The following is a 23,143-nucleotide window of genomic DNA, read 5'->3' on the forward strand; positions in this document are numbered from 1 at the left end:
CCACAGACACACACATGACCTCCAGTGTAGGCCTGGAACTACAGATAAAGAACCCAATACACACAAGGGTTTCATATGCGTTCACACCTATGGCAGATTAATTTAGGTACAGTAAGAGACTTAATAACAAACAAGAAAAAAAAATGGTAACACTGCACCATAACAGAAGTTATTTTTAAGCTTATGAATTGTCTGCTTCTGGATTTTGTTTGACCACCGATATCTGAAGCCTTAGAAAGTCCCACTGTACATTGACTGGGGGTGGGAAGGGGGCTTCTATAGCTGGTGAATACTTTGTAAGAGCCATGTCAAGCATTTGACTTCAATCGAGTGCACTTATATTTTGTCTTAAACAATTTCTTTCTAGTATATACTGGTGTGCATACAAACCACCTGTTTATTACTAGTCTGGATCCAGCATACACACAGGCATTAGTTGTCTACCTGATTCAGACAGGCCCCTGGTATTTCTTTAGCCATGACAGGCCTGTTACTCACTCAGACCCCTGCTTCTGATTTCTGGAAATAGGGGACAAAATTGGGAAAGATTGAGAAAAAGGTGCTCTGAATGCCCTATTTTGTATCATTCTTTGTTTTGTCTAAACCTAATCAGAGGACTTGTTCAGGGTCCAGTGAGGAGCTAGCTCAAATTGCCCCCAAATAATGATAGAGCTTAAGCGTTAATAACAGTGCTTAAGGCTAGCTGCGTTTCTGGGTAAGTGGCTCCTCGGATCTTATTGTTTAGACTGAGCTGTCCTTTAAGACACAGAAGCCTCCTGAGATGTCCCAAGGGCTGGCCTGGATATCCCAGTCATCCGTTACAGGCAATTTAGAAAATTCAAGCTTTATTGCTTCCTCACACCGCATTCATTTTAAACAGAAATATCACATTACAGGGCTTTAAAAGGAGCTTCTAGATTTGATAGGGACCAGCTGGTATTTTACAATTCTATTCTGTGATTTGATGAGATTACAGTGCAAATGACAAATTAGTCCCAGTCCCAGGGGGGAAAATAAGATTATGATAAATTCATCTGATTTTCTGGGTAGATATTATGACAGCCTTCAAGGGACAGTCTCAGTCACTCTGCTCAGGTCTCCCAGGGCCACATATATATTCTAATTGGCTTCTTGGTGCCTTTAGAATAAAGCCAGCAGCCCACAGGGCACCAAGGCCCCTTAGAGCTGGGGTTCTACCAGAGCCTTCTCCACCAATAGCCTGTCACTAACTAGCCTGTCAAGTTCACCTGCTGGGCCATCTCACTGACCCGTTCAAAGAACTAGATGCAGTGTTCACTTCGGTGCATTTCATATTCACAAATGTGCATGTTTTGCTTAAAAGGAGTCCTTATGTTAATTAGGATCTAAACACTCAAACACTTTTATTATTTGTTTTATTTTATGGGGGGGGGGCAGTGTATGTGCATGTGCTTGTGCACACATGCAACAAGTAGGCTTGACTATCATTCCTCTGCAGACATCTGCCTTGGCTTTTCTTTCCCTTCCTCCCTTCCTCCCTCCCTTCGTTCCTTTTTTTGAGACAGAACTTCTCACTGAATGAGCACTCACCAGTTGGGGTCGGCAGGCTGTGAACTCCAGGGGCAGGATTGGAAGGGCACGCACTGTACCCAGTGTTTTTATGTGTGTGCTGGGGATAAAACTCAAGTCCTCATGCTTGGACAGCCAACACTTTACTGAGAGCAATCGCCTCACCCCTACTACTTTTATTATTAAATTTTTACAATGAAACTAATTAACTATTGGAGAGGTGATCATGGTATGGCACGTATGGAGAGGTCCATGGAGCCAGTTCCTTTCTTTTACCTTACATGGATCCCAGGGATGAAACCCAGGTTGTGAGGCGTGCACAGTACCCAACACTTATTTTTTTAATATTAATTTACTGCTTTTAAAGGTTGAGACATTTCACATAAAAAAATCCAACTTTATGTTTTCCCTTTTAATTGTGGGTTGTCTTGTTGTTGTAAGACAGGGTTTCCCTGTGTAGCTTGGGTTGTCCTGGAACTTACTCTGTAGACCAGGCTGGACTCAAACTCAGAGATCCACCTGCTTTGCCTCCTGAGTGCTGGGATTAAAGGCGTGCACCACCGCCATTTAGTCTATGTTTCCCTTTTAAAAATGAGCTGTTAGCACCACTTGCCACTGTGGCACAGTGCCTGGGCCTCAGCCACAGCTGATGCCCTTCAGACCTTACAAGCACTAAGTAGTTTGCTAGAGCCCCTAAACTCCCTGGTGTTCCAAGCCAAGTGATTTTATTTATTTATTTGTTTGTTCCTGGGTGCACCCGTACTTGCCTTACCTTGTGGCAACGGCTTCTCCTGGGTAGTGGATGCTCTTGAAAACCAATGCAAAGGCACCTTCCTGAAAACACAACAAAAAATGTGAAGGGGTGTAGAGTAGCAATTGCTCTATTAGCCACACCCTACGGACCACTGGCAGGTCACCCCCAGCTCCTCTCCATGGCACATCTGGGTTGCATAAGGACCTGAGTGCAGAGGCAGCCTATAGAAGATGCTGTCAGAGTGGAAGCCAAACAGATAGCATCATGCTCAAGTGCCAAAGTCCAGCCTCACAAGGAACTCCTGTTAGAGATGCCCAGAGTGGAGTGGTGTGGCTAAAGCCACAGAGTGGGGAGAACCAGGGCTAGAGAAACCCAGCACTGAGCCTCAGGAAGGGGCCTGCTCAGGGAGCAGATGGGATGTCCAAGGACTTGATCAAAGTGGCTTGACACTGGGTCCAAGCTGGGATCCAGTTCTGGCTTTGTCCCTTCCCTTAATTAGGTTATCACTTCAGCCACCTTTATGCCTCAGTTTCCTTATGTGACCCAGAGAACAGCAATTCTAACTGTCTGACTTTGTGGTTCGATGTTAATGTGCTTAGAATGGTGCCTGGCCTTTAGGGAACCCAGAACTGGTGCTGTTAATTCCTGTTATCATTTCTATGGCTGTGACCGTTATTTGCCCCCATGCCTGTGCCTCACCTTGATGCTTGCACAAAGCTAGAACTGGGCTCTAGTTTTCCTAATTCAGGGCTACAGAGTCCTTTCCTAAGATTTACTTATTTGATGAATGTTCATGCTTATTTGCCTGCATGACTTTGTATGCACTATGTGTGTGCAGTGCCCACAGAGGCCATAAGAGGGCAACAGATCCTCCCGAAGTGGAGTTACAGGAGATTACAGGAGTTACAGGAACTTGGGTGCTGGAAACTGAACCTGGGTCTCTACAAGATCAGGAAACACTCTTAACCAATGAACCTTTTCTCCAGCTCAAATGTCCTTTTTTTATTTAAATTCTTTATACGAAAAATTATCGAAGAGTGAGCATACCCAGACTTGCTCTTGCCACTACTCCCTAGAGTATCCAACCTAGTAAAACATCTACAATAGTTCCATTGTTATAGGTATTACTTTTAATATATCAATTTAGAGATAATTTAAAACACATGGGGGGGTACACAGGTTATATACAAATACTATGACAGTTTAAATGAAACTTGATTTGGGTATCTAATTAGTGTCTTGGAACCAATTCAGAAAAGAGGGTGGCAGAGATCAAAGGGTTTTGGCAGTAGATTCACTCTAAAAACTTTGACTGTAGGCTGACATATCTGAAACCATGGCATGATAACCCACAGCAGTCTCTGACCCAGAGTCCTGGATTCTGGGCCTTGAACACAATGTCTAGGCTGCTGTGGCCTTGAACCAGTTGTCAGGTAACACAGTACCATGGGGACAGGCTCTGACATATCCAAACCTCTTTCCCCTCACTCCCATCCCATGCAGGCCCTACCTGCTCTGCTTCCTCTAAGGAAAGTGTTCCTCCTTGGACAAGTCCCAGCCCCTGTGTCTGTTCCCCCGGACAAGGCCACAGCCCCCATGTCTATTCCACTTTTGAGGGTAGCTGTGCTTCTTGAGTCTAGCTGTTTGATGTGGCCACCAGTTCTCCTGCTGTCTTTCCTGGGCCAATCGCTTCAGCATTTCTCTGTGCTCTGATCTCTCTTATCATAAAACCACTAGAATAGGGAACATCTCTTGTCCCACTGCTGCTGTTATGCACCCTTAAAAAGATCAGGTAACTTGGAAATCTGAAAATGCATGCCTGCCTCCTTCCCTTTTTCCTCTCCCATTTTGTAATTAATTGTGGACATTTCTCCCCAACTGCTTTACTGACAAGGAGGAAAGACTACAATTCTAAGTCTCCAACATCAGTCACATTCATCTGAGTAGTATATAACAGTGCATATAATTCAGTTTTAGAGATGACAACATGAACTGTGACAGCTACATTCACACATGCACACAACACATGCTTATAAAAACCATAGATTAGAATGCCAGCCAGCAACTCAGACAGGCTAAAAGAAAGCAAACATTTTGTTTGATATTCACCTCCCAAACTGGACTTTCTCCAGATTCTATAGGAATATAACATTGTAAGTACATGTTCTATAAAGGAACTATCTTTCCCCTCGGTACTGTGTGCAGATATATATAAGTGCTTATGAAAAATGAAGGTGTGTTTAGACAGAGCTCATAACTCACCAGCTGCTGAATGACTCTTTCCACCAATGTTGAGAAGGTAATGTCCTCAGTCTCTCTGTTGTCGAATACATATTTAATCAGCTTGGCAATGGTCTCCGTGTCTGTTTCTGACTCAAACTCGTAGCCCTTGCTTTCCTGGAATGTGGGGTTGTACCCAGGGTGACAGATTTTGGTCATTGTGCAATGCTGGCCGGGCCAACTCCCTCTAGTACCTCATGATATGACTTAAGGCAAGATCAAGTAAAACTGGGAAGGGACACGAAATGTCTGCCAGAACCCAGCAGCCAAACACCTCTGAGTCACCCTCTTACTCCCAGAGACCGTCCCTCCTCAGGAGCTTGTCTTCACCGTTAATCTGGACATTGCAAAACAGCTACAGTTATGATAAAATATGTTGAGTCAAACCCACTCACATCCCAGCTCACACCGAAAAACCTTTTCATACTGAGGACATTCACTGTCTGGCTGCCCGCCCCACATTCTTTGTGGAGTCTGAGTGGATGTGTTATGTAGTACAAGCTATTTGGTGAAGTCCAGTTCACATTATTTTGATCCTATGAAACCACAGCAACCCTGGAGATAAACAAACACTAAAGCCTGGTGTCTCCCCAGAAAAGGTCTTAACATGATGGTTCAGATGAGGGTAAGGTTCACGCTCAGGGTTGTGACATGGCCCATGGCGGGTCTCACTCAGGCTAAGTGAAGGTGTCAGAAGGAAGAGCAATGCTGACCCAGATTTGATTGAGACAGGGGAAGCCCCTTACCAGAAATTTCCTTAGATCCTTGTAATTTGTGATGATCCCATTGTGAATGACAACAAACTCTGAAAGAGAAGTGCGGGGGAGAGAGAAGTGAGAGCTAAAAGTGAAGCTCAAGCTAGATGCTAAGGGAGACAGCTGAACACTGGACACGCTTGCCTGAGACGTGTGGTTAAATAGGCTCTGTTTGCAGTGATTAAGACTGATGTCCACACCAGTGTCTGCAGCTTACACCTGAAGAGGTAACCTGTGATAAACGCTCAGCAGCTGACCCTGCATGGATCATGCAATTGGATATTGTCAAAAAGTTTTCCATCTTCTGAAATTATTTATGTCAAATGAAGGGTTGGCCTTCCATTATCTATGAATATTTTCAGATATTCCCAACAGTCTTTAGTTCTCTCTCTCCCCCCACTCTCTCTCTCTCTAATTCATTTTATTTTATGTGTATTTTCCCTGAATGCATGTCTCTGCACCACATACATGCCTAGTGTCTGTGGAAGCTAGAAGGGGGTATTAAATGCCCTGGAACTAAAATAGTAGACAGCTCTGAGCAGCTGTGTAGGTGATAGGAATTGAACCTGGGCCCTCTGGAAAAGCAGCCAGTGCTCTTAACTTCGGCGTTATCTCTCCTGCCCTAAGCTTTGGTTCTTTTTGTTTATTTGTCTTTGTTTTTTAAGACAGGGTTTCTCTGTATAGCCCTGGTTGTTCTGAAACTCATTTCATAGATGAGTTGAATTCACAGAAATCCACCTGCCTCTGCCTCTGCTGGGCTCATAGTGTATTCTGAAATGAGGCGCTTCTGGGTTTTGCCTGGTCACTGGACAGGGCAGGAGGCTGTGTGGCTGTAGCCTCTTCCCCTCCAACCTTAAACTCTTGTCTTCTGAGCCCTGAGTCTGGGATCCAGGACTTGGAGAAGTACTTAGACATTGATCATGATCATCAGTGTCATCTGCCTTCACCCAGGGTCCTCTGTGAGGGAGGGAAATGAATTCAGCTGGATGAAGAAGGAACTCCATGCTTCTCTTAAGGGTCCTAGTCTTCTAGAACATTTTGTCTTTCTTATACTATCTGCTATGGATTGAGTGTATCCTTCAAGAGCTCAGTGCATGTGATACTGGGACCTCAGGGTAATGGTGTGACAGGTGGTAGGACCTTTAAGAGATGGGACCTACTGGGAAATTATTTGAGACATGCTTGCAGAAAAAAACTGATAAGAGTTCTCACGGGGTCCTCACTAGTTCTGGAAAGTGTTTGTTGTTACAAAGTGAGGGCCACACACTTGGTCCCTTCTTCATGCAGCCAGTTTCCTTTTCTGTTTTTATTTGTTTGTTTGTTTTTTTAACCAGGTGGTATTAACGCCAAGGGGAGTCTCACCAGTGGTCAGGCAGATGCATTCCTGATCATGGATTTTCTGCCCCTATAACTGAGACCTAAATAAACCTCCTTTCTTTGTAAAGTACCCAGCTCCAGGTACTTAGCTATAGTGATGGAAAATGGACCAGTGAATGCACTGTAATATTTCACTCTCAGGATGAATTCCAAAGAGCCCTTGTGATAAAATGCCATCATATTCTGTGTGCACCTAGGTCAGCAGCGTCCAGGGAACTAGGTGTTGGTCTGACTGAGGCCCAGTGGGATCCACCAGGGTATCAGGAGAGTAGATGCTTAGATTGTCTCAAGGGGGCTGGGCAGGTGGGAAAGGCAGTTTGAGGTGGGCATGGAAGCCACTCTGGCAAGGATCATCTCTGATGGGCCATTCAGGGAGAGGGAAACATCCTGAAAAGGGTCTACTTACCATTGTCTTTGTCTGAACGCTGTGGGTGACTGTTGACAGCATTGGGAACACCGTGTGTGGCCCAGCGTGTGTGGGCAATGCCGAAGTGTGTCTCAAACTCCATCTTCAAGTCCATGCTATCTTGCTCTAAACAAAAGAAAATCAGTATGCTGTGCATGTGTGTTTGTTTGTGCGCATATGTCGTGTGCAAGTGTATATTCGCATGCATGTGTCTGAGTGGTGTATGCATTAATGCTTTCATGTGTGTGGAGGCCCAAGGTAGACGCTGAGGTGATTTCCCTGATTGGAAGCCACCTTATTTAATGATGCAGGGACTTGGGCTGAACTCAGAGCTCACCCATTATGGCTAGACTGGCTAGCCAGCCCTCAAGGGGTCCTCTGCCCCTGCCTTTTTCTTGTTGGTCTTTTTTATTTGTTTGTTTGTTGTTTTTGTTGTTATTTGCTGTTGTTGTTTTTCAAGACAGGGTTTCTCTGTGTAACAAGCCTTAGAAGTCCTAGAATTCAATCTCAAACTCACAGACCTACCTGCCTCTGCCTCCTGAGTACTGGGATTAAACATGTGTGCCACAACTGCCCAATTCATCCTTATTTATTAATCAAAATAAATTGATTTAGAAATGAAAATGATCTATCTCTAATATAAACAGAAAAGCAGTGTCATATGCCAGAATAATTAAAATAAACACATAAGTATTAAAATAGTTTTTAGAGTCTCCACAATGTAACTGCTTAGAATAAAACATCCTATACTTTGAGACACCCTCACAATATGATCTTAACCCTTCTGACAGTCACCCAAGTGTAGATGAATCTTCAGTCTCAAATGCTGTTGGCAATGAGGTATTTTCAAAGGGCCTGTGTGCCAGCCATCACTCTGACACAGAGCATTTCCTACTTACTGTAAAGTTCTTCATCCAGAGCCTTCACTTTCCCCTTTTTCTTCACGAGATGGATGTGCCTTTCTTTCACTTCATGGTTATTCCCATCGATGGCCACACCTAGTTTACAGAAAGCATGTAGTTTGATGCCTGCCTCTGACCAGCAAGACCCATAGAAACACTCAGAAAGAGCCCCTTCTCCAAAGAGGCAATGGCTGTTCACACTTCCATCACACAGTAGAGCAATTTGATTATTTTAGAACCTTATAAAATTGAAAACGTAAACATTTTTCATGTTGGATTTAAGTTTTGCCACTGCAAGGTGCAGTTTGCCATCTCTGCCCAAGGCTTCATCTCCATGACCAACCAACACATGATCAAGTTTTGAAAATAAAGAGGCTCTAAAGCAATAGCTCAGTGGAACCTGAGTTCAGTCTCCAGAACTCACATTTAAAAAGCCAGGCATGCCTTTAATCCCAGCACTCAGGTGGGGTTGGGGCAGAGGCAGGTGCAATCTCTGTAAGTTCAAAGCCAGGCTGGTCTACAGTGTGTGTTCCAGGACAGCCAGGACTACACGGAGAAACCCAGTCTTGAAATAACAACAACAAAAAGGCAGGCATGGTGGTTCATGCTTGTAATCCCAAGGCTGGAGTGGTACTCAAACACGTGTATACACACCAACAAATACATTACATCTGTACTGAATTTCTTGTCATTATTTCAGAGACAAATCACTGAAAAAAAAAAAAAAAACTATTCACACAGCATTTACATTGCATTAGGTATAAATAATCGAAAGCATCTGGGAGAAAGTGGAAATAGATCATATACAATTATTGTGCTATTTTTTAGAAAGGAAGAGAGCATCCCAAAAGTTTGGTATCTTGGGGCCTCCCTAGCCCTTACCAGGAGCTGAATATACCATTCAGGAGTAGGGCCACAAGGTACTGTTTGTTGCAGTTGGTGCATCTGGAGACTAACCCAAAACCTAACACTTACTAATTTTTCCATACTTCTTCCCCAAGCTTCCTGATCGAATAAAACTATCTGGTTTTCAGGATTATCCATTTTGAATGACAAACCCATGTCAATTTCAAACTAGCAAAGATGGTCACAGAGATGTGTGTGCAGAGATCCTGGCCTTGGCTGCCACACCCGCCATTAAGTGCAAGAGGCTATTCAATGGCACTCATCCTGCTGTACTCTTTGGATTATGGCTCCCTAGCTGCTATCTCCCTCAGTTTGCATGCCCGTAAACCATGTCAGGATTTGCCTTTGGTAAAGAATTTACACGGCCAGAAGGTCACCTAGTATGCTTGACTCAGCAAGCTATTTAATTAAACATTTGGCAGTAGAGGAGGGAACCCTGAGAGATAGCAGTCCAATGAGGATTGGGAAGGGACTTAGAAAGGTAGGCAGTAAGGCTTTGGAAAGTAGAAATGTTAAGAAAAGTGAAGAATGATTGTAAAACCACAGGGACCAAGAGGGTATGACCAAGTAGTGTATGGAAGGCCCTGTGTTCCATCTGTTTTGCTTTGCTGTTTTGTTTTGTTTTCTTTTCTTTTTTTTTATAACCAAGTCCATTTAAATGAAAACAAACATTTATAGACAATATTTGGGAATTTGGGAGTCATTCTTTCCAAACTACTTCCTGCTGGTAAGGGGCGCTGTCATGGGGGGATTCTAAGAAGATGCAGAAATCCTTGCTGTTTTGTTTTCAAGATGTGATTTCTCTGTGTAGCCCTTTTTTGTCCTGGTACTTGCTCTGTAAACCAGGCTGGCCTTGAACTCAGAGATCTGTCTGCCTTTGCATCCTGAATGCTGGGATCAATGGTGTGCATCATCATGGCCCCCACTATCTGGTAAAACTAGCTTAATCTTTAACATCCGAACTAGTTAAAGGCTACAAAATTGCACAATAATGGTTAAAGGGGAAAAGAAAGGAAATTTACTTACAAAACTCTCCCCATTTTCTACCCAGATAGTATCAATGCATAACAGCGGGGTGCCAAGAAAATGCCAGCTGGGAATTTACTGAGGTATGACAGGCAGGCAGAAAGCCACATATATATTTAATATGCCCAACTTGGTGGGCTTAGGGATCTCCCAGTGGGAATACCCCCAAAACCATGGCAGGAGAGAACTTCCCGTAAGTTCTCTCCTGACCTCTTTCCACCATCAGCATTAGTGTGTGTGTGCACATTTAACACGAGGTCTCCTCTCTTATGGATGTTAAAGTACACAGTACCACATTGTTAGCCATCTCCTAGGCTGCACAGGGATCTCCAGGACTCATTCATCTCACACAACTGAAACTTTGTGCCTTTTGGGCAATACTGATGAGGCTATGTTGGAAAAAGATTTTTTTTTTTTTTAACCCTTGGGTTTTCTTTTTTTAACCGTTAAAAATAAAATGTTTTCTCAATGTTTCTGCAGTTTTGAAGCTTCTCTAATGAGCAAGTGTGGTTATTCTTAGATTATTAAGGGCAGCTGTAGAGAGGCTGAATGGGGAAAGAAAGAGGCTTGGTCTGCCCTTAGGCAGGGCAAGGTTGATTCACTGTGAGGGGGCACTTCTACCACCCAGGTGTGCAGATGGACAAAATGCTTGCAGAAGTTGGGATGTGGCCTCTTATAGGGGCAAAAATGACTTCAACAGTTCACAAGGGAAGCTGGAAAGTGTAGTGTCTTTCACCAGGAAACTACCAGTTAGTATGTTAATAAAGGAATGTGAAGAAGTGTCAGGGTGGTAATACAGGCACACCTGGCCCTGCCCCTCGGGGACCTGGCAAAGAGTGCCCACCCTTGCACCCATGGCAGGCAGTACCCTGGCTTTGTACTCAGGTGCCACGGTCCCTTTATAAGAGACAAGCTCCTCCCATTTCTGAGCTCTCTTCCATCATCTCTCTGGGGAGACAAACAGATCTGTCTCTCTGTCTGCCCCCATCTCTCTCTCCTCTCTCTCCCTTTTCTCCCCCACCAATGGATCCCCCTGCCGTCCGTCCCACCTAACAGTCCTAACAACCAGGGAAATTCCCAGGCTGAAAAAGCCCCACCACAAAGAACACTAGTAAGAGAAACAACCATGGTGGGGTGTCTCAGAAACGTACCTGCAGAGTCATAGCCCCGGTACTCCAGCCGCTGCAGACCCTTGATTAGTGTTTCGAAGATCTCTTTCCTGGTCTTGGGGACTCTGTAATTCATATATGCAAAAATCCCTGTCCAAAGAGAAAACAAAATGTCACCTTAAGAAAACACCAGTGTCCTGTTTAGGAAAAGGCACCGGACAAAGGAGGCATCTCGAGAGCCCCTTAGGCTGCTTGCAGAGGAAAGGCTAGCAAGAAGGCTGTCCCTCCTGTCCTCTAGAAGACTTGTCAGCTCTTCTCTCTGTGGCAAAAGCCTGGGTCATGACCCTTGGCCTCAGGGTTCCACTGCAGAGAATTTCTCTGCTAGACTGGCAGATGTAAGGAACTAATAAACCAGGAGCTAGGAGTAGTAAAAGCAAAGCAATTCATTTAAAGACCTTGCAAAGCTGTGCACCACCATCAAAGATTGGAAAGACAAAATAGAGGGTGTGCCTCAGGAGTGCAAAGGACAGTTTTTATTGCCCTGAGGGCATGTCCTTCCTTTTTTTTTTTTTTTTCCCCTCATTGGCTGAGGACTCGGGAGGGTACAATCTCAGTGAAGACCCAATCTGATGGTGACATCTTCTCAGTTAATATCTCCTCTTCCCAAATGACTCAGTTTGTATCAAACAGAGTATAACTTGTTTCTTTTCTGCTCCTTCTGTAACATGCTGGGGACTGAACTAAGGGCTTCTTTGTGCATGCAAGGCAAGCAAGCACTGTGCTAACTGAGCTGTATATCCTCAGCTCCTGCTCCAAGGATACATGTAAAAACAGCCAGAATAGGTCCATGTCTTGGGAAAGCCTTGTTAAAGTCGGCTAGAAAACCAAGAGGATTTGGTTTGGCTTTATTTTACTTATTTGTTTGTTTTTACTTTTTTTCCCCAAAGTGGGAAGATTAAAATCCCTGCTTTAGGTCTTTTATAAGGACCAGAGTTTGGTTCCCAGCATGTACAACAGGCAGCATGCTACCATCAGCAAGTCCAACTAGCTCCTAGCTCCAGGAATATGTGATGCCCTCTTCTGGTCTCCAATGGCAATTGCACTCATGTGCATGTACACACACACACACACACACACACACACACACACACACAATTTTTTAAAGCATGCACAATGTGCTTTCTGTGCAGTTTCACATCTTTTTCTTTAACAAAAAGGGCAATTTTGACACCAAGTTCAGGTCTGAGGACAGAGAGGTGCTGAGGATAAGGACTGTGCATGTAGTTTGGGTCCTCTCCAGTAGCTCACATTCTCTGCACCACACTTCAAACAAAAACACATCTGTCTCTTGTGTGCATTTTTGTTACAGTCCCTTTTTTGTTGTTGTTGTTTTTGTTTTCTGAGACAGGGTTTCTCTGTATTGCTTTTAACTAGCTCTGTAGACCAGGCTGGCCTGGAACTCACAGTGACCCGCCTGCCTCTGCCTCCCGAGACATTCCTTATTTTTTAAGATAGTTTTCTTTTGATAACAAAATGAAAATTTCAAAATCTTTTTGAGATATAAATGTACTAAATGTCTCATTTAAAGAGTATATTTCCAAGGTTTTTAGTCTTGTTCAGTTTGTGCAGTCACTGCCACAAATCTATGTCTAGGTGAACCTTTGCTCTCATTAATTTTTCAGTGAGCAATGAGAAAATTCCCTGGGTTCTAAGGCCAAACTTCCAGTCAACTAAAGGACATATAATTATCTGGGACCATCATATAAGATGAAGTCACTCAATACAGTAGATTCCTTATCTGAAAGTTTGATTTCTGAGGTTTCAGCTACCATCTTCCAGCGTTGGCCCCAAAATAATAACTACAAAATTTTGATAAATAATTCATAAGTTTGAAACTGCACACTATTCTAACATGAGAAAATAGGCTTCCAGCTAGCACATGAATTAATATGGTTATGTAGAGTATCTATGCTATATACATGACCTACCCATTTAGAGGCTGTCTGCATTACCAGAATGAGTGTCAGAGACTCAATACCAGATGCTATCAAAGCATCACAGGATCAGGTGATGACTGAAGTTCCACAGTATCACATTGTGTTTAAGTGATGTTTGTCTTATTTAAAAACAGCCACAAGTGCAAGAGTAGTTATAGCAACAAATGATAGCCCAGAGAGGTGCTCTTACATCCTTCCTTTTAAGTGAAAAGGCAAAAGTTCTTAATTGAATAAGAGAAGGAAAATCATATGCTGGGGATGCAATGATCAACAAGAAAAGGGAATGTTCTACCTGGGAAACTATGAGAGAAAAAGAAATGTGTGCCTCTTCCGTTGCCACTCCTCACACCGCACATTTACAAACACAGACCACAGTAAAGGCTTAGTTGATGGTCAAGACGAAGCTTCAGGGTGTGTGTATGTGTGTTATGCATGAGTGTACAAGCTGGTGCGAGAGCATGCAGAGGCTAGAGCAAGACACTAGACATTTTCCTCTATTTTATGTGTTGAGACAGAGATTCTAGAAGCTCACCATTTAGGCTAGGCTGGCCAGCCAGTGAGCTCTCAAGATCCATCTGCCCCTACTCCCCAACAGTGGGGTCACAGGCACACACAGCTATACCCAGCTTTTTATATGGGTGCTAAAGATTCAAACTCAGCTCCTCATGCCTACTAAGCCATCTTCTCAACCTCTGGAGTCTTTTTAAACTACATTTTCCTACAAATGTTTCAGAATTATGCCTACATAAATTAAGCAGACTTGATATTCAATGCAGATAACATTAAGGACTAGAAAGGTGACTATCACCAATGTTTGAAAATATTTTAAACAGGAGGGTAGGTGATGGTGAACACAGCCAAAATAATTGATACACTCCAGGATCTTCATGAACCTAACACACATGCAAAGAATATACACCAATAAAGTTTCAGACTGTACAAAATTCGGTCAAGCAAGTGTTTGTACCAGTTTTGATTGATTTTTTTTCCTTCCTGTCATGGGTCTTATTTTCCCAAGACACTTAGTTAATATTTGGTGGAGTGTAAGGTATCATGAATCTTGATATCTTGGGTCCTGAATTTACGTCTCCCATCTTCCAGCCACACTCACCTCCGAACACTCATCCAGCTCGAAAGTTTTCAAATGGCACTGAAGACCTGTAACAGCTTGGGGGAAGGGGCACATCAGAGCCCCCTGATGGGATATTAAAATGTCTGTGTCCTCAGGACCACCAACTGTGTTGACACCCAGCTAGGAGCTTGGCAAGCATTGGGAGCACAGTTTGGGAGTTGACTGCTGAGCAAGCTGCCAGAGGGTTTTCTGGACCTTTGTACAAGACACATAAATCTTTTCATTCTCATCATGAAATATCTACCCAGTGACTTCTGCATTAATGAAGCACCACCCCTATTCCTGGCTAGTTGGGTTAGCACAAAGCACTAACATGAATAAATTAGTACACATTCTGCTAATAATCAATCACATCATTTTTGTAAAAAGATCATAAACCAGAAGAAAGCTGCTTTCCCAGAAATTTCTCTTGTCAGAGTTGCCTCTTGGAACCCACCATCCTATCTGTAAAATAAAGTGATGATGAAAACGTAGTTTTAAACAGTATCAGTTTGGCACTGAGCATTTAAGTTCATGCCACCTCCTTTGAAGGCATGTGGTAGATATCTGAAATGAAAAGTAAACATGTGTTGTGATAAGAGCTATTTCGGTTCTAGAAACACACCCAACAGACATGTTTGCAGGAATGCATGTGTACTCATAAAAGGTTAGCAGCATCTTAGGCTTGTGTGTGACCCCCACAGACTGGAGACAGCCTGGTGCTTGGCTGGACCCAGGTAAAGACCACCTCAGGTGCACAGAGCAAGCAGGCATGAGCAGGCAGAGGCCTCCACAGGGAACACAATGGGGCTAGGCACTCTTCATAAAGCAATCAAATTTCCATGATGTATGGAAGGAAAAAAGCATCTCGTGGAACATGAACAAATCACACAGGGTGTGATGGAAAGCCATGTAGAGAGGCCTTCCATCTGTGTCTGTAAGAGAATGTTTTTAGGATGTCCTGGGGATACAAAAATTCAAGGATTCAAGTACCTGTTAGATAAAAGGGTGAAATTGTACATAATCTGCCCATGCATGCCCCTATACCATCCCTTGCTTTCTTCTTCCCCATCCCTCTCACAAACTAGGCAAGCACTTCACCAATGAGCAAGAGTCTCAACCCTGGAAAAGGTTTAATGAGAAAATCTCAGTCAGGAAGAGGTTGTGCACACCTTTAATCCCAGCACTCTGGAGGCCCAGGCAGACAGATCTCTATGAGTTGAAGGCCAGCCTGGTCTACAGAGCAAGTTCCAGCACAGCTTTGGCTACATAGAGACCTGAGCTTAACTAATCCTTGGAGCTCACATGGTAGAAGGAAAGAACTGACCCCCACATGTGTGCCATGGCACAAGCATGTACATATACATACAACGCACACAAAATAAATACACGAAAGTGTAAAGTTAAAATAAGAAAGAGAGAAAAACTCCCGTGTCATCATAAGTGGGGGACATCCTAGCCAGAAACAAAGGTTGCCAAGGACGAACCGCTTGGGCAGTGGTGAACGTGCCACAGCCCTGGTTAATCCTGATTTCCTGTGGGGACAGCCACGCCAGCCAGCCAGGAGGGCTGAGACTCTCAAAGACAGATCCAGTAATAGAGAGACACCTGGATTTCTGGCCAAATCCCTGCTGGGCTCTGAGATCAGTGCTACAAGCCTCCCTGTGGGTCAGGACATGCCCTTGCCTTCCAATGTCTCAGTTGTCAGTCCCCCACTCCCTTCCTGCATCTCTACTTCTTCCTGAGCTGAGCTGACCTCACTGTGGCTTCCAGGCCATGTACACCTGGAAGAACAGCAGCGGTAAGAGAGTAGAGAAGACTGGAACGCAACTCCCCATCAAGTCCACAAAAGAACAGGCTTAGGCTCACAGCATCCTCTCCCTCCCAATTACTGGCTGTGTGACAGCAAGGGACACAGATGTGGGCCAAATGACTATCTCTGACCCCATGCCTGCCCTGTGCATTATGTGTGGCAGCATCTACTTAGCAGGGTAATTACAACAGTTCAGAAGTCTTTGTAAAGCCCTCAGAAAGCTGTCACAGAACAAGTGTCCATTAGAATAAAACTAGACAAGGGGCTTCCCACCCCTAGGCATCCATCAGTGCAAATGCAGTGCATTCCTACAGTACAAGGTCAGTCCTCAAGAAGTGACTGTCAAATAAACAGGGTGTATGGGGGGGGGGGAGCACAGCCATTCAGGGAAGCAACATCTTCTGAACCAACTCTGAACACTTAGAATTTATCTGCAGTTCCTTGAGTGGTTGGAGTAGGGGAGGGACTGGAGGATGGGAATGTAGACAATAAGAGGAAGTATCTTCAAAGATGGCAGTCTGGGACTCCTCTAGTCCTATTGATAGCTCATCTCTGAGCATTGATTTCCCAGTGAGAACACTGTTCTCAGCCTGAGCCCTGTACCATGGGAACCACATCCCCATCCACTCAGTGCTGAGCCTCCTACTGACTACCACCGTTTTCAGAATCAGAGACCAGGAGTGTAATATAAATGAAATACCAAGTTGTCTACACAGGAAAGCAGGGTCAAGTCGGCTGTTTTGTTTTGTTTGTCTCTATCTCAAGGACATGTTCATGAAATTCTTCTGTGTTTGTGTTGGGGGAGTTGAGGCAGGTCTACTTTCTTGAGCAAGGCCCACAAGTGCCATGAGGCTGCTGAGCCAAGGGTATAACTGGTCCTCACTTTTGTAGACTGGGTTAGACAAATTGATATGCAAATGAGAGTAGAAATAGACACACCATGCAATATATAGTCCCACTGTCAAGTTCTTACAGCACAGTAAATGATTCTGAAGACCTGGCCATGGACACTGAACGGGCCCAACACTTGCTGCTCTAGCAGAGGATGAGGTTCAGTTCCCAGCACCCACATCAGGCAGCTTTCAGTGGCCTGTAACTCTGGCTCAGGGATCTGGTGTCCTCTAGCCTCCACAGGAGTGCATGCACACGCGCAACATGCGTGTGCGTGTGTGTGTGTGCACGCGTGTGTGTGTGTGTACGCGTTTGTGTGTGTGTGTGTGTGTTTGTGCGCTTGCTCTCTCTCTTTCTCACGCTCTCTCACCTCCACAGGAGTATGTGTGCATGTGCGCTTGCACTCTCTCACACACACACATGCACACACACGCACACACACACACTATGTAACCCTAGCATTTGGGAGGCATGGAAGCAGGAGGATTAGAAGTTCAAGGTCAGCAGGATAGTGGTGGCACATGCCTTGAATTCCGGCACTTGGGTGGCAGAGGCAAATGGATCTCTGTGAGTTTGAGGCTAGCATGGTTTACAGAGCAAGTTCCAGGACAGTCTGGGCTACACAAAGAAACCCTGTCTCAGAGCTGGAGAGATGCTTCTGTGGTTAAGATCGTATACTGATCTTCCAGAGGACCCTGTTTCAATACCCAGCACCCACATAGCAGTCACAACTGTCTGCAACCTCAGTTCCAGGGGATCTGAAGCCTTCATACCAATGCACATAAAATAAATCATTCTAAAAAAGAGGGGGGGGGGGAACCCTGTCTTGAAAAATGAAAACAAACAAGGTTCAAGGTCTTCTTTAAGTTTATACCAAGTTGAGGTCAACCTGGCTACATCATAGACTTTCTGTGTGTGTGTGTTGTTTACTAATGCTGTGACACACGATTTGCCAATTTTCCTGGATCTGGGAAAGCCTAGGTAAGGAAGACTTCCTATCTTGTAGAGAAGCGCAAGATAGGAAGACACAGAGAAGGAGACAGCCAGCATGAAGGGAATCCTGCTGTGAACAATGGCTGAATTCAAATGCTCTACCCTAGGGCTGGAGAAATGGCTCACTGGTTAAGGGTATGCATGGCTCTTCCAAAGGACTCAAGCTCAGGTCCCAGTTGAGTGCCAACATCATTCCTAGAGGCACATGTAGGTGTGCTGTGATTGCCCTGATGGCTTCCAGGAGCCAGCTGGCTGCTCTGTTTTCCCAATTACTCAATCAGGGACTTCCCATGGCCCTCACCTGAAACCAGCAGTGGTGGGAATTGATGTACCACAGAAACCAGCATAATAGGGGCCGAAGAGATGGCTCAGTGGAGAAGAGTACTGCCTGAAACTCCAGCTCCAGAGAAGTGGACACTCTCTTTTGGCCTCTGTGAGCATCTGCGCTCACAGGAACATGATCCCCACAACACACATGTACATAATTAATTTTTAATGGTAAACCAGAAAGCAGTATATACCATCACATCACTGGGTACAGGGTCTTTGTTTTGCCCATTTTCACCAAAAAGTCTTGACGCACAATTAAGCCAAGCAACTGACCCCAGGGTTTGTCTATGTCCTCAACTCCAGTTCTCAAAAGACATTGCTTCCTTCTGAAGAATCCAGCTATGAATTGAAATGTCACAAGAAATGCGTGTCATAGCTGATTCTATTGGATGTTGCACAAGTCTTCTAATCCCCCTGGATGGATACTACCTAAGCTATTGACATAGAATAGCTGCACTCCAGCTGAAATGAAAAGCAGGTCTTCATGCCCTGGACAGTTCTCCCCAAGAGCATTCTATGCAAAAGCAGATACATTCCGTGTGCTTGCATGCACACACAAGTATAATTCTGAACAAATCTGGAGAAATAAAACCAATGACTACTTCTCTTAGGGATGTAATGAACAGAGAGAATGTGTACCATGTGGAGGGCAAGAGATGCTGTGAATCCTTCATTATATGGCATAGCAGCCAACTTTTAAATAAATGAGGAAATCTGCTTGGTCCAACTAGGTATGTGGCACAATGAAGCTGGGGTTATTTAAATGATCCTTCACTCACCTTCTGACAGTCATGGGTCCAGTCTGAGAGCGGGACTCAGGGTGCTTGGGTGGATGGGGGTTTAGGGAATCTGTTTATGGACTGCTGAATTAGGCCCTCAAGGGCAAGACTGGAACATCCAGAATTCTAAGCATTGGAACAGGTTTGGAGATGGTACATGGAAGAGATAATCTATCTACAGCAAAATAAATAATTGCCCTGGAAGGTATCAGTTCTAATCTCCAGAATTTGTAGGGGTTGCTTTATATGAGGAAAGTCTCTACAGATGAGAGCAAAAGGATCTCAAACTACCTCACATAGTCCTAGAGGCCCCCAAAGAACCACAAGTAAGTCCTTTTAAGAGGGAGGCAGAGGGAGATTGGCTATGGAAAGGGAGGCGGTCACGTGACTACAAGACATAGAGAGGAGTGTTGCTGTGCCCCTAGCCTGGCATGCCTGCAAGCCCCCCTCTCTGTGGCCCTCACATTTGAGTCTAGAGGCATTATCACTGGCCTCTCATTCTTCTTGGCAGTTAGCTCTCTGTTCCTCTATGCTGTGCTGGAGTTCCAAACTGCTGGGAGCCAGCAGGTAACCATACGATGTCTCAGTGAGACACCCAGGAAATAGCTTGTGCCCATCATCTAAGAGACTTCCAGAAATACCATTTAGAAATATGGTTGCTCATCTCTGAATATTTTTTCAAGATAAAAAACACACACACACACTATAAACACTTACATGAACTCTCCTAATTTTGTAATTAGGTCACTCGTTAAAAAAAAAAAAAAAACGTTTAAACCCTGTGTGTTGAACAAAAAGCTGTCTGTCTGCCTGGTTCAGCCTGGTACTACCAGGGAGTAACCTATGCCTGAGGTATCCTCTCTGTGGCAACAGTTGCCAGCTGGATTATCCTCTTGTGGCCAGGGACTAGACTACAGTAGGATGGCCATTTTCTTTACCTGTCCCTTCTTAGAAGTGGGTGGTGGCACAGCCACCTGACCTTTAGAACCTCAGAGCCTAGAAAACATAGGGCATCTCCACTAGCAATCATTCATGGTAATTGCATGAAGAATAAAAAAAGGGGAGGAGGGAATTCAAAGGGGGGGGGAGAATACAATAAATACAATAACCTTTTTATTGACAGAAAGTCAACAGAATGCAAGCAACTCTCTGATGTCAATAAAACTGTGATAGTTAGGTTTAACAGTGGATCTTTCTAGAATCCGGAGGGAGGCTCAATGAAGGTTTGTCTAGAGTAAGCTGGCCTGTGGGCATGCTTGGAATAATTTTTGTTTGTTTGTTTGTTTTTTCTTGAGTTAGGAGGGAAGGCTCAGCCTGAATGTAGGTGGTACCATTTCATGGGCTGCGTGCTTGGCTGAGTGTAAAGAAAGTAGGGAACTAAGTGCTACATTCATTTCTGTTCTCTGCTTACGACTGTGGATTTACCTTGTCTAGCTGCCTCCTGCTCCCACAACCTGGATTCTCCCACAATTGATGGACTGTAACTTGGAATAAGCCCTTTCTCCTTTCAGTTTCTTCTATGGGGATATTTTCTCAGAGCGACAGGAAAGGAAGCTAAGACAGTATTTAAGGGTCCGTTCAGATAAACTCTCAATACACTGAAAGCTTTTGAGTGCGACTATTCTGTTTGTGGAGGGTGGCATCCTTTTGGGCCCCAGTTTTCTGTGGATGGAGATGTCATCAGAACCTGGTCATCAGCAGGCTGACAAGGACAGGCCTTTGTTCTTGACCTCAGAAACCTGAGGCTGTTCTGAATGAAAGCCACAGGCATGGCCCAGGGAAGTGAAATGACCTGAAAGTTCTTGTTCAGACAGTCCTCACTGGGCCTCAGTTTCCCCAAATGAAGAAAACTGATTCAATATTTGCTGTATACTTGTGCCAAAAGCACGAATGTTACCATTTTCCTGCAAAATTCTCTAACTCACAAGAAGAACAACCATAAAAGGAAAACAATTATCCTGTGACCAACACATACAGATGACACAGTCTAAGAGAACCCAGACCAGTGTGTTCTACTCTAGGCACCTGTGCTGTGAGCTCTGAACCTGGGACAAAGGGAACCTGGTAAGTAAGACAGAGAGCACTAAAAACACAGTATGTTTTGCCTTTAGTCTGGATGTTACAGGATCCCTGGCTGAAGAAAGAGGGCTGAGGTAGGCATCAGTAAGGATGACCTCAAAGAAAAACTGAAGTTTGAGGACGCCTAGCCTAGCTTCCTTTGCTTCTGGCTCTGAATTTCTGAATAGAAGTTCAGCTAGACCAAGACGTCTCCTCAGTCCTAGACATCCTTTGGTGACCTCAAGGCACATCTACGCAGTCACAAATCAATAGCAAAGTCTAGATACAGGTTGGTTATAGCCCCAAACATGATCTCTTCCAAAGAGTCGTAGAAGGCAGCCCTCCAGAACTTGGAAACACAAGAGAAAGGCAGATGATAGGAGAAAGCAGGGTGGAAGGCTCAGGTGGTTGGTGGTAGGGACAGAAGGCCATCTGAGGATCAATCAGCAAGGAAAGCCAAATAGTTCAAATAGTTTGAGGTTCTTGCACATTCGGGCTCTAAGGCCACTTGTAAGGGCTCGAACTTGGGGGCTTTTGAATCTGACAAAAAACCTCCGTCTTTGTGTCCAGAAACGCCTGAGGCAACCTTACATACACATTGCCAAGGATACCTGGGAGTCATAAGATTCTGTCTGCTGGACAAGGAATTTAAACTGACCGGGCTGTCTCTGGACGAGCCCGCGCCTGCCTGTGTCTCAAAGCCTCCTGCCTGCTCCCTGGTCACTGGTTGCTTTCCCCTGATCTCCTGGCTTATGAAACAAGGCCTGTACAGATCTTGGCTTTGGACTCAACCACTGGCATACCCCACCCCGCAAGCCCTCAGCAAAGTCAGAGAGGCGCCTTTCATGGCTTCAAAAGTTCCACCAGGTTCTCCAGCCGCAGGGGGCTGGAGTGGGTAACAGAATCCTACTCAAGGCGGAAAAAAAAAGCACAGTGACCTTTTGTCCCAGAAGTTCCCAGCTTTCCCCGGCCAGACAGCCAGCGGAGGCGGCCCAGCCAGCCAGGAGGGTAAGGAATTGCAGATGTGCGCCCAGGGCGGCCACCCTCCTTCTGCTCCCAAAGTCCAGCGGACACCTCGACATCGCCCCGGACTGCGCTGTTCTGAGATCCAGGGCTCTAGCTCCTAGCTTCCGGCCAAGGCTCCGGGGAGTCACTGTCTCTCGCGTCTCCTTGAACCCTTTCCAGCAAAGCTTCACCACAGGGCCCACCCTTCTAGGGACAGGAGGAGGTTCATTTCGGGTCGCCAGAAAGACGCGCAAATCCTCCCGAGAGCACCCGGAGCTACTCCGGACGCCCCGGGGCGGGCTGCTGATACGACACAGGTGAGGTCGCCCGTCCTCGGTGGGCGCGGCAGACTGGGACTCCGGACCGCCACTCCGTGCCTAGGATGCTTAAAGCTTGCTCGTGGCGGCCTTTGTGGGCCAAGTGAGGGAAGAACCCTCCCGATACATGAGGTGGAGACACCTCTGTGTTGCGCGGATCCAAGCCGGGGACCTGCCCGGCTGCCTCTACTCTGTGCGGTCCCAGCTTGGGTCTTCTCACACCGAGTTTAGACGACCCCCCACCCACCCCCATTTCCCCCAGATCACCGAGACGTCACTCCGGGGTCAGGAGCGGGGAAGGCAGGCCTGGGTAATGAAAGCCCCACGATCGCCACCCGCAGCAAGTCCCCTCCGCCTGGCTCTCTTGCCTAGGCTCTGAAAGGTTGTAAGGGAGGCTGTCCTGCACTCACCGCACATGGTGGCTGCCGATCGCTCCAGACACTCAGAGACTCAGAGGACTCTTCTTTGCCTCGCGCTCCCTGGCTCAGGCTCCCGCCGCTCGGCCTCCTGCCCTTATAGCCAGCCACTAGCCCTCTAAGAGGGGTGGGGCGGGGGCGGGGCCTCATGCTGCCTGCTTTCCCCTCATTGGTGGTCCCTGGTTGTCGTGACAACGGCGGGGGCCTCCCAACACTCGAGGAAAGGAGTAAGGGGCGGCTCCCAAGCGCCAGTCCCTACTGTAAGGGGGAGGGAGGAAGGCCATTAGGCGGCAAACACCTTGAGTTCAGACTTTAAGTCAGACAAATTAGACAAGAAACCTTAGCCAGCGGGACGGATCGCTCTGTGACT

General features: G+C 45.5%; 1 protein-coding gene across 1 annotated transcript in view; it reads right to left on the bottom strand.

Annotated features, from left to right (window-relative positions):
* Positions 1–22,899, bottom strand: part of Gfpt2 (glutamine-fructose-6-phosphate transaminase 2) — a 41,697-nt gene extending 18,798 nt beyond the window's left edge. The window contains exons 1-7 of the mRNA XM_051180833.1: positions 22,768–22,899; positions 11,106–11,213; positions 8,020–8,118; positions 7,121–7,246; positions 5,329–5,387; positions 4,565–4,699; positions 2,321–2,382 (exon numbers count right to left, since the gene is read on the bottom strand). Coding sequence (XP_051036790.1) covers positions 2,321–2,382; positions 4,565–4,699; positions 5,329–5,387; positions 7,121–7,246; positions 8,020–8,118; positions 11,106–11,213; positions 22,768–22,774 — 596 coding nt within the window. The 5' untranslated portion in view covers positions 22,775–22,899. The remainder of the gene's footprint in view (positions 1–2,320; positions 2,383–4,564; positions 4,700–5,328; positions 5,388–7,120; positions 7,247–8,019; positions 8,119–11,105; positions 11,214–22,767) is intronic.
* Between the last annotated feature and the right edge of the window lie 244 nt (positions 22,900–23,143).

The sequence above is a fragment of the Phodopus roborovskii genome, unplaced genomic scaffold (genome assembly GCF_943737965.1).
Source record: "Phodopus roborovskii unplaced genomic scaffold, PHOROB, whole genome shotgun sequence".
NCBI classification, from domain to species: domain Eukaryota; kingdom Metazoa; phylum Chordata; class Mammalia; order Rodentia; family Cricetidae; genus Phodopus; species Phodopus roborovskii.